General features: G+C 30.5%; 2 protein-coding genes across 6 annotated transcripts; both read left to right on the plus strand.

Annotated features, from left to right (window-relative positions):
* Positions 1–2,211: 2,211 nt before the first annotated feature.
* LOC140919327 (folylpolyglutamate synthase-like) lies at positions 2,212–3,469 on the plus strand. Of its 2 annotated transcripts, none has more exons than XM_073365287.1 (4): positions 2,212–2,431; positions 2,560–2,705; positions 2,828–2,883; positions 3,361–3,469. In XM_073365287.1, exons 1-4 carry the CDS (start codon positions 2,419–2,421, stop codon positions 3,425–3,427), a joined length of 282 nt encoding a protein of 93 aa, XP_073221388.1. In that variant the 5' UTR covers positions 2,212–2,418; the 3' UTR covers positions 3,428–3,469. The 2 variants fall into 2 exon arrangements, with proteins under 2 accessions (XP_073221388.1, XP_073221389.1); XM_073365288.1 differs by lacking the exon at positions 3,361–3,469 and adding an exon at positions 3,153–3,355 and having other exon boundaries at positions 2,215–2,431.
* Positions 3,470–3,904: 435 nt separating this feature from the next.
* LOC101494156 (folylpolyglutamate synthase-like) lies at positions 3,905–7,293 on the plus strand. 4 transcript variants are annotated; one of them, XM_027331201.2, is made up of 11 exons: positions 3,905–3,943; positions 4,055–4,111; positions 4,257–4,317; positions 4,631–4,677; positions 4,804–4,881; positions 5,034–5,198; positions 5,276–5,572; positions 5,687–5,765; positions 5,912–6,064; positions 6,211–6,365; positions 6,945–7,293. In XM_027331201.2, exons 2-11 carry the CDS (start codon positions 4,070–4,072, stop codon positions 7,002–7,004), a joined length of 1,137 nt encoding a protein of 378 aa, XP_027187002.2. In that variant the 5' UTR covers positions 3,905–3,943; positions 4,055–4,069; the 3' UTR covers positions 7,005–7,293. The 4 variants fall into 4 exon arrangements, with proteins under 4 accessions (XP_027187002.2, XP_073221385.1, XP_073221386.1 ...); XM_073365284.1 differs by having other exon boundaries at positions 6,214–6,365; XM_073365285.1 differs by lacking the exon at positions 3,905–3,943 and having other exon boundaries at positions 4,067–4,085.
* Positions 7,294–11,866: the final 4,573 nt, after the last annotated feature.

An 11,866-nucleotide genomic window follows, 5' to 3' on the forward strand; every position in this document is an offset into this window, starting at 1 on the left:
ATCATATTAATATTGTTGCGAAGAATTATATTATGGAGATAAAAGAGGTGTGCGGTTTACATAGTGTTATGAAAATCATAGCTCTTATTAAGTGGATCTCTCCTATGTGTGGTTGGATGAAGCTGAACACTCATGGAGTTAGCAAATGTAGGTTGTAGGTGATGGGGAATAAACACAAAAACACAATAACAAGTAATACACAACGGATATAAAATTCCTCCAAACTTGCAAGACCCCATGAGGAGCAACAACAAATATATGGCAGCAAATTAATTAGAATAAAAGAGCATCAAAAACACTGATATTTTAACGTGGAAAACCCCTCAATGCAAGTGTAAAAACCACGGATCGTCCAGATCAAAAAAATAGCTCCACTATAAATAAATAAGGATACAAGAGAGTCTTAAAATGATGCACAAAGTGTACCTACAACCAGCCAAAATAACAAAGCACTAAAGCCTACAAATGAAAAGCAAGAAAAAGAAAAACATCCAAAAAATATGTTGTTGTGCGATCATGATTTCTCCCTCTCTAGATGTCGTTATATCGATTCGACCGTTGAAAGCGAAGACCTGAATATTAGGAACCTTCTGTCCAAATATCATCCTGATACAACGGTTAACGAATGCACAGTCGATGAATAAACCCAAGCTCCTGCAAGAATTTTTTCAACTAAATCAACTCTTTGCATGTTTCAGTAATGAAAATGAACTCTTCCTCAATTGTAGACAATGCTACACATTTCTATAATCTGGACTGCCAAGTCACAACTTCATCTGCAAATTTAATCATGTAGCCTGAAGTTGACTTTCTTGAGTCAATATCTCCAGCCATATCTGAGTCGGAATACCCCACCAAAATAGGTTTGTCACCTCCAAAACAAAGCCTCATACATGTAGTACTACGAAGATACCTCACAATTTGATCTTTTCAACCTCTTAGTAATATACACCGATAAATAATTAATTATTTCACTAAATCTCAGTTCTATAATATCAAAATAATTTTATATCTCTGAACTCAACCTCTAACATGTTGATATTTTACAGCATATTAATTAATAAAATGATTTTTACTCAAAATTAACACTTTAACTCTAAAAAATATTTTTATTACACCTATTAACCCACGCAGCATGCTCATAATCTTTAGTTAGAGTTACATATAATATTTCAAAAAGAGACATAAAACATAGACTACAAGAAAAATAATCAAAATTAGAGGGGAAGTTTTTACCACACTCAAATGCACAAAACCATTCTTGTAAAAAAGATGAAAAACAAAAATATAATTTGTGATAGTGAACATCACATCGCTCCTTTTAATATATTTTTTTTTTGTCATGATTGAGTTGCTCCTTTTAATATATTTTTTTTTTGTCATGATTGAGTTGTGTATATTAGGCCCATATGTTATCTTTACTTTTTGTGAAGTTTAACTTGGCCAAAATAAAATATTAAATTGAAAGTTAAATAAACTTACAAAAATACACTCAACCATATAAAGCAACAAAAAAAAAAATCAAACACAACCATTCAAAACAAATCTAATTCAACCATTCAAAGAGCATAAACCAATAAAACCTAGAGTGAAAAGATTATAATATAAAGGTGAAACAACCACTTGTACAGTAAATTGCCCTCACCTCTCCTAGGATTTGTGTAAATATAACCAATGGCCCATCTATTTTATAACTCAGCACAAACCTTCATCATTTGGATGTGTAATTTACTCCAAATTTTAGTGAATGACTTTAACTTTTATAATTCATTTGTTAGAACTTGAAAGTAGAGGGAAGCATGGATGTGATACAAATTGTTTTGGATTATACAATAAATTAATTAAGACAATGTTTTAAAATTATTTACATTCTATTAAAAATTTATCAAAAGTATTCATCAACTCCTTTATAATTTTTTAATGGATGAATTACCAATTCATTCACCATATTACTTTTCAAAAATTAAATATTTGTTATTATTTTAAAATAATTGTATTTATACAGTAAAAAACAACAATTGGATCTGTACCCAAAAAAAAAAAAAAAACAATTGGATGAATTTACTTCTGAATAGAGATAGATTAGATAGAATGGAATAAATAAATTCTTTTTCTTGTCCAAGAAAAGAAAAAATACAAATTATTTTTTCAATCCTACTTGAAGCTGAAGTTGTCTTTTTCTGTTATATTTCTCTCCAATAAACAAAAATGGAATCATAGTATAAAACCGCATACTTTGTTTATCTTATGTAACAAACAAACAAAAACGTAAGACGCCTACCACAAAATTCAACACTTTCTATCCCCTTTTAATCATTCAATCTCAACTCCACCTTCCATTTTCACTCACTTCACAATTCACAGTTTCACATACACAACACTCTTCTTTTTTTATTCACAATTCAAACCTCAAAACCGATGTCTGAACAAGGTATATTATTCCCTATTTTGAATCTTATGTTCATTCTTACCCTTCTGGGTTGCTTCAACTCAAATTAAAAATTTGATTTTTATTATTTTTACGCTCTTTTCTCATGTGGGGTCTTTTCCTTTTTGCAGAAGGTGGTGATGGGTCACCGGAATCTCAATCGTTGACTTCCTATGAAGAAGCATTGGAGGCTTTGTCCTCTTTGATCATCAAACGCACTCGTGCTGATGGTAGCAATATGGGTGATCAATTTGATGTTCTATTTGAGTATCTAAAGGTAAAGTTTTGAAAAAGTTTGTGAATTGGACAATTGGGTTTTGAGCATAGTTTTAAATTGCGATAAGTTATGCCGCAAGCCTTTATATTATGATAAAATGTGGACAAATGCAATCGATACAGCTACAATTGTCATTGCCATGCCTCATTGATATCCGAGAAAGATTTCGTTTAGATGGGTGAGTGCTTCTAATTCTTTGTTGATTTTATTTCCTTTTGCTTTGCATTCATATACTTGTTATTTTGCTCTTATTGAATTCACTTTCTATTATGTGTCTGATATATGCTTTGTCGAAGATGCATGCTAATTAGGCTTATGAATTTTGATAGCTTTGTGAATGATAGACTTGTTTTGCAATGAAATTATTCATATGTACTAGTACTTTTGTAATTTTCCTTATTTTGTGGAATAAGGAAAACCTACATTATATTGTTCCTTTTGTTGCAGCATTACTACTTACTTCAGTTGTTTGATTATCTAGCATATTCTTGTTGCTTCTGCAGTACAGAAATATGTGAAGAGAAATTTTTAGCATACTTCTGGTGGTGTTTGTTGGACTTTAGTCCTTTGAATCCTAATTTTGACATAATTAACAAACATACAATGTTCATACACCACATGATAAATCTAATATTTGAATTGAGCAAGATTTCAGGAACAACAATCCAATCCTACACACTTGGAACATATTGCTTGGAACACAAGAAATCAACAAAAGTTGATTTTTAACTGAAGTAAATCGATTGGGAAATCGATTTCATAACAAGGGTGTAAGGAAACACAACTGTTTGTGTCGGTATAATCGACTGGGCAATCGACTGACTGAATTAGAAATGAAAATTGCACAAGTCAGTAGCACCCCAGTTTTGAGGGTAATCGATTGACAAATCGATTATACATCTCACAAAGTAAACCTGATTGAAATACATCGATTGGGAAATCGATTGGACAAGTCACAGTGGAACCCCAGTTTTAAGGGTAATCGATTGGCAAATCGATTACTTAAATATCACTTGCAAAATAACCTTTCCTGTGACATACAAATCGATTGGACAATCTATGTTGTAAAATTTCAATCAAGTCAAATTTGGTTGCAATCGATTGGCAAATCGATTGAACTAAATCCCAGGTAAGAACGTTTTCAGACAAATACATACAAATCGATTGGCACGTCGATTAACATCAAAATAGCTGAGTCACTGACTTAACTCGCCTTCAAGATATTTGCAGCAGAACAGGTTTGATCCCCGTGTTTTAAATTTCTATCGAATTATTGTTTGGTAGATATATTAATTCTTTGGGTATGTTGTTATTAACGAAAAATACTTTATTTTAATTTTTTTATGCAGGTAGATGTTGCTATCATGGAGGTTGGATTAGGTGGAAAATATGATGCAACTAATGTGGTATGTATAGTTTTTATTTCAGTAGATATTTATTGGTCTGACATTACAAGACTACATGAGTAAATATTGAAACTTGGTATTTGTATTAGTTTTTCTAGAAGTTAATATCTTGGAACATGCTCATGTACATATGTTTGTATTTCAGGTTCAGGAACCTATTGTGTGTGGAATAACTTCCCTAGGGTATGATCACATGGAGATTCTTGGTTAGTTTTCTACTTTTGAATTCTAGGTAATTGCTAATTTAATGCAAGCTCATAGCTACAAAAATATACATTTAAAAAATTTACTAATGTTGATTGTTATGAACAAAATGTAAACAAAATGCAAGAAATGTACTGCTTTAAATTTGTAATTACCTTTTTATCCCCCAATCATTTCTATATTACCACTTTACTCATGTATGGTCAGTTTTAAACGACTTTGTCAAATTTAGTGTTGCCACTGTTAGTAATGTATAGCAGAGCTCTTAAGATTATTGTTAAAGTTGAGTTAATTTATTCTGAATTTTATTAACAGGAAATACTCTTGGTGAAATCGCAGGCGAGAAAGCTGGTATCTTTAAGGTAAGTTTTCGATGTCAAATATTTTTTTCTTATTTTCAAGAAGAAAAGTTCTTTTGTGTTGACTATGGACAATGTGCACTTTTTTTCGGATAAATTCCATGTATTTATTTGCTCATTTGTTTCTAGGATCGGGTACCTGCTTTTACAGTGACACAACCTGAAGAAGCCATGCATGTACTTGAAGAGAAGGCTTCTAAATTGAATGTATGTTCTTCCATGATGATGTTTTGCTTCTTTTGAAATAAATTTGGATGACTCGTCACTTGGCATAATCCTACAATATTTACGATTATTAATTCAAATTTTATTATCCATGCATTCAATCAGCTAAGCTAAGCAAATCATGCTAATTCCAGGTACCTCTTCAAGTGGCACGTCCGTTAGACGCCAAATTGCTAAATGGTTTAACACTTGGTCTTGAAGGCGAACATCAATTTTTAAATGCCGGTCTTGCAGTTGCGCTGTGCTCGACATGGTTGAAAAGGACCGGACATGTTGGAGACACACACTTCGATCAAACCGTAAGTTCAAAATGTAATTCTTCTTACGTCTTTTTTTTAGGCCCTACTGATGAAGTAGTTAATCTACTTGCATGAAGGGCGCTTTGCGGGAACAGTTCGTAAAAGGGTTAACAAATGCAAGTTTGCAAGGAAGGGCTCAGATTGTTACCGACAGGCACTTCAAGAGTGAACAATTAAATGAACTTGTTTTCTTTTTAGATGGCGCTCATAGTCTTGAAAGCATGGAAGTTTGTGCAAGGTGGTTTTCTCTTGCTATCAAAGAAAACAACCCGAACCAAACATTGTTTCGTCAGCAACCGAATAATCCTAAATCCTCGCATGAAGTAGTGAAGATGCAACATGTGGAAAGAGGATTCCAGAGAAAATCCGCTCCGGTACAGTATAAGCTGAGAAAATACCAATCAAACTATGCAGTGGATTCATTTAATTAGAGTTGATGATTCATTTCTTAATCGAACTTTGAGTTAAAGTCGTTGAATGACCTGCAGATATTGCTGTTCAACTGTTTGACTGTCCGAGATCCTCAGTTGCTTCTTCCTCGCCTGATGGAAACATGTGCTGATCATGGTTAGTAGTCTCTCGAAGGATTTTGCTAGGACGCAATTATCAAAATTGGTTTGGTACCACGGCAATTAAAAACTTCCTATGATTAATAGTTTTTGGCAAATAAGTGGCTTTCTTCTTATAAAGAAACAATTAAATTGAAATTGTAGGAGTCTATTTCAAGAAGGCGCTGTTTGTACCAAGTTTATCGGTGTATAACAAAGTCGGATCCCAAGCATCAACACTGTCCGATTCTCAAGTTGATCTGTCATGGCAGTTCAATCTTCAAGGAGTGTGGGAAAATCTCATGCAAAGCAACAAAGGTATTGATTCATGACATACAAATTGTGTTTTAAGAACTCATACTTCTAATTTGATTATTTGTGATTATTTTGTGGCTATAAAATGAATTTAGAACCATACTTATAATTGTTTTATGACCTTACTCCGTTATCCCGTTGGCTTATAGCAGGTAAAATTACCGACATTGTTTCTGAAGAGCTAAAAGATGATATGGAAATGAGTGCCAGTAATTGCGAACATAGTGCAGTGTTCTCCTCGTTGCCTATGGTAATCAAATGGCTTAGGGACAGAGCGCAACAAAATCAGTCGGTTCGTTTTCAGGTAACATAAATTACACCCAAGAGTTGCAAATTTCTGATTTCACATCTCAATTTAATAATGAGTTTAATTTTCATGAATTGACAGTGTAAAAAGTTTTACACAGTCGACAAATCATAACAAATCATGTAGGTGACTTTATAAGTAATTATGACAAAAGTTAAACATTATTAACGATCTAACGTTTGTGATTGATTGACGGTATTAAACATTAGTATAATGTGCACTTGATACACATTGTTGCATATTTTCTTACCATCTAGCTCACATTATGAGAATATCGACAGTGTAGATGAGGAATAAACAAACTATGTGAATGTAATACACACTCTTTTCAACACTCTAACGTTCGTTGAAATTCATCTAGGTCAATTGTTAGGTTTGGTATGACCTATTTCGAAAATAGTGGGATTTGCATGAATTTCAACAGATAATAGAAAAAAATGTGGAAACAAATGTTAGAGAATGTGTTAATAGTGTTACTCATAGTATTGCTCTAGAAAATATATATACATCTCGACTTATCAATCATGTCCGAGTATAGAGATCTAATATGAAAAATTTGTTTGATTGATGAATCAGGTCCTTGTGACTGGTTCGTTACATCTTGTTGGCGACGTTTTGAAATTAGTTAAGAAGTGATTCGATGGAAAAAATTTGAAGTTTCTTTCAAGATGGGCTTGCATTATAATTTCGAAACACACCAAGAAGTGCTGAAAAGTCCTAACACATGGGCATCAACCCTGCAGCTCTAGACTCCATTGGTTAATCCTTAGGATGGTGGTTTTCTATAGAGAAAATTTTGAAGAATTTCAGTTTTCAATTGTATGGTGGTAACTATTGATTTTCATATTCAAGATGGTTTCATAATTTGTTATCTTTTTTTTAATCTTTTCTCTCGAAGAATTGAAAAAAAGTATCATTTTCACTAGATTCAAGGCTTTGCAATTTATCCTTACTTATTTAGAAAGTAGCTTATAATATATTTCAGAATTTCGATATCAATATGATTGATTCCTATAGAATTGCCCTTTAAATGACATGCATTTGCTCCTTTAAAATGTTAGATTGTTTGGTTTTAATGAATGCAAATTAATTTTTATTAAAAGTAAGTTAAATGTAACGTAATTTATATTTGAATATGTCAAGGTAATGAACAATAAATTTGTTTATCTATTTATTTATGAAAGCTCTAAATTTTTTTATGGGAACTTTAAATATGTTAAAAAAAATTAATCAAAATCAATTTAATTTCAATGATTATACGAAGATGGAAAACATTGGAGCGAAGTTCCTTTACAACATAATAGCCTCATAAAGTCTATCTATAAACACTTCAAAATTTTTGATATTATACAAACCTTAAGCAAAAGTCTAAGAAAATTTAATTTATCCTAAAGCATTATTTACTGTAAGATTGCTATATTTTTTAATTTAAAAAATTAATTAATTTTAAATTTTTTTTATCTATTTATTATAATTTTTTTATAAAATGAAAATAAAAAAAAAAAAAATTAAAACAACTCATTTTCTTCAGCTCACAAGACCTGAACAGCATTTTTCTTCAACTCAACAAGGTTCCGATCGTTTTTCATGAGAAAGTGTTGTTTGTGTTAGGTAAGGATTTGGAGAGGAATTGTTATGTGGTAGTGATATTATAACCGAAGAGGAACATAATAATAGTACTGAAAGACAACATTTTTACACTGTGATGATGACTAATCTAATTTTATCTAAAGATGATAAGGTACGTGAATCAAACCTCAAAGTGTCCTACAAAAATTACTTATAAAATATAAATTATATGATGGCTCAATATCTACTGGATATAAAGATATATAATTCACAACTTTATTCCATTTTCTCTCTTGCTATCTACAAATTCAACCCATCTTTATTTTGTCTTCCTTAACTATCCATCACACAAAACTCTTCACGCTTTTCAAAGGTGACTGAAACGAAAGGGAAGATGGAGAACAATTTTTGAAAGTTATCTGATGGTAACTAATTAGTCATAATTAAAAAAGTATTATGAAATCCTGGTCATAATTTCAACTAACCCGCATTTTGACACTTAAGCATGTCATGTCTTCGGTTTTAGAAAATCAAAGTTTAGTAAGAATTAAAAGCAAAAAAAAAATATTAAATGAAAGGAGTATATTAAATAACAATATTTTTGTAGGAACGAAAATTAATTTTTTTTTTCTCTATCTCACAATCATTGTTGATTCAATATTTTATTTTTTGTTTGGACAAAAAGTACTATTGACCCAATATTTTATTTTTTGTTTGGACTAAATGTATAATATAAGACAAATATGAGTCATGTGTTAAATTTTTATTTTCTTCCTTAAAAAAAGTTTTCTATTTTCTTTATTAATCTTTTTATGTAGCTACACTACTATTTTGTTTTTAATATAATGTGGTTTAATTTAATCAAGTGACAGAACTCAAGCGATTAATAATAAATTATTCAGGAGAACTCAAGTTCCAATTTTGGTTGGAACAATTATTGACCAAACTTTACATACCTCTAACTGAAATTTGAATTGGTAATTGTAAAAATTATTTCTAGGTTGAAATGTGGTTGTTAAAAACTTTCAAGTATGAAAGATGACCATAAAAATCTTTTAAGAGTTGAAAAGTGAAAATTGTAATTGTTCAAGATTTTATTAAGAGAAAACGTGCAAAGGAGAATGTTTTAGTTTTGAAGCTCATAGAAGACTAGTCTGAGTTGAGTGAATTAGTACACTTTTGTGTGTGAATTTTTTATCCTTATCTTTAATTATTTGAATGTACATATCACACTTCACTAAATTGTTTTTATTTACAAGTTTAATCTTGAGTTAAGAATGTTTTGGTCACTTAAGAGTTTACTAATCAACTTTTGATTACCAAATTTAATCTTGAGTAAATATCAATTAAAGTACAAGAACTAAACTTTAAAAGGATCACATTTCAAATCCCCTTTCTTGCGACTACTCATTCCACTTGAAATATCTCTCTGAAAGTGACAGGTATTGAAGTACAACTATCAATCACCCAATTCTTTCAACAAAATTAATAGTATCATACTCATCAATAACAAGCAAGTTATCGAATGTTACATTAGTATTGTCTTCATCGATATGTTCTTTATTTTTTTTCTTCTGTAACTTTAGTCGTAATTCTCTTTTTTTAAAAGCCAACAATTCCTCTATATATGAACATTTTTATCAAAAGTGTAACTCTTAATAACTTTGTACTTGTTTTTAGAATTGCTTCTACTTTGGTCTCTATAACCTTAATATCAGTTCTTGTTTCTTCCCCTTGATTCAGTAACCAACACTTCTGACTGCGACAGAGAATCTTGAGAATTTCTCATCATCTCTTCATTGAAAATACTACTTTTGACAAGGTCCATTTACAAAACACCCTTAGGAGTACAATAAGAAAATGACATTTTGAAAAAATTTCGAGTCAAACAAGGAACATAGAAGTAGTAAAGCCTAAGTTTCATCATCAAACATAATACCCATGGCAGATAGGTGATTCATAATTCCTAGGAAATTATTCAAACGATATCTCGATGAAGTCACTTCTTGAATGTTCAAGGTTAACAACTTCTTTATCAAGTACATCTTGTTATTTCATGTCTTCTTCACATAAATCTGCTCAAGTTTATCCCACAATGATTAAGCATTTGTATACCTAATAATGTGATTCGACCCTTTATCGTCGATCCACTAACAAATTAATCCACATGCTTGTTTGTATTAAAGTCAAATGATCAATAGTCTTATCAATCGATTTTGTTGTATTGAACACATGTTGAGAAAAATTCTTCCCATAAAACAGATCCTTCATCTTACTTTTTCAAAGGAAACAATTTGAACAAGTCAATGTTATCATCATACGAGTTATTTGACTTCCTTAATTTACCACAAAATAATTATCACAAGAGACCAGAAACTCCAATGCTAGTTGTTAGGACTATAATGTCCAACAAAATATTTGGAGCTCACTAAATTAAATATTTCTTGTGCAAGCTGAATTGAAAATTACCAACGAAAAAATAATAACAATAAAGGAGTAAAAAGTTATAACTAAAATACCTCAAATTTAATATGGAAAATCCACAATGGTAAAAATCATGAGTGGTTCAGACCAAAAAAGTAACTACACTATATCAAGTATTTATTTAAGCATACAATAAATTATCAGTAAATGAATGTCATTCCCAATTTTTAATATAACTTTAATAATTTTTTTTTCTATAATACCCTTCAATAATTACTATGTGCACAATTTACGGAATATTGTTGTACTTTACATTGATAATAGTGAAAAACTCAAGCAAATAGTTAAAATAATTAATTTAATAAAAACCTTAAACGATATTTATTGTAAGACGTAGGAAGTAATAAGTACAACTAAAAGTCTTTCTAATACCTAAATAAAAAGTCTTCCATTTAGGACAATTTTTTTTTTGCAAGTCAATAAATAATTTTGGGATGAAGAAAATAAAGAATAATTGAAGAAATGAAGTAAATATCTCCATTGTATATGATCTACTCTTTGTCAGGAATTGGATGCATGATATGTGAAATTGGATACTGGCAATATTTGAATACGACGACAAAAAAAAAACACATTTCATTAAATTGTTTGAGTTTGAAGTAGGGACCTCTAGTGTGGGAGAATTACACCACCCAGATTGATTTGTTGTTTTCATTGGCCAGAAGAATAATTATTGCAGTGATTTCTTTTCACTATGGAGACACAAGAAACACAGTTTTTCAAACCAACCATTGTCTAGTAGTAATGGTAATAGAAAGGCAACAATGTGAAAGTTTACATAATAATATAAATGTTTCCTCTTATAAATTGTATTAGTATATTCTTTTTAACTTTTCAGTATCGTTGCGTGGACTATATTGCACATGTATGTTCCTTCCTACTAAAGTGTTCTTGACTTAGTATTTGTTTATTAACGTTTGTAAATATAATTTTAAATAAATTTATTTTGTAAATGTATTTTTGGTTAAAATTAATTTTTTTTAATATAATTTATATTTAGATATTTTTTAAAATTCAATTTTGAAAATGAAATTTATGTTAACAATGAAAAGAGGAAGAAAGAGGAAGAGGAGAAACAACCATTCTAGGGTTTCATAACATATAATGAACCAAAACTAAAGTTAATAAGGTTACAATGAGTATATATATAAAAGAATAGAATTGTCTAAAATACCCTTACTACTAATATATAATAATATTATCTAACATCTCCCCTCAAACTCACGATGCATTAACATGGAGCATCGAGAGTTTGTCAACTAAAAAAAACGAAAACGTTTAATGGAATGCATCTTTGTATACAAATCAGCAATCTGTAAAGAAGAAGAAACAAACGGTAGAGTAATAGTTCCATGTTGAAGATGATGACGAGTAAAATGACAATCAATCTCAATGTGTTTGGTGCGTTCATGAAAGACCGAGTTGTGAGCAATTTGAATAGCACT

Source organism: Cicer arietinum, chromosome 2 (assembly GCF_000331145.2).
Source record: "Cicer arietinum cultivar CDC Frontier isolate Library 1 chromosome 2, Cicar.CDCFrontier_v2.0, whole genome shotgun sequence".
NCBI lineage: Eukaryota > Viridiplantae > Streptophyta > Magnoliopsida > Fabales > Fabaceae > Cicer > Cicer arietinum.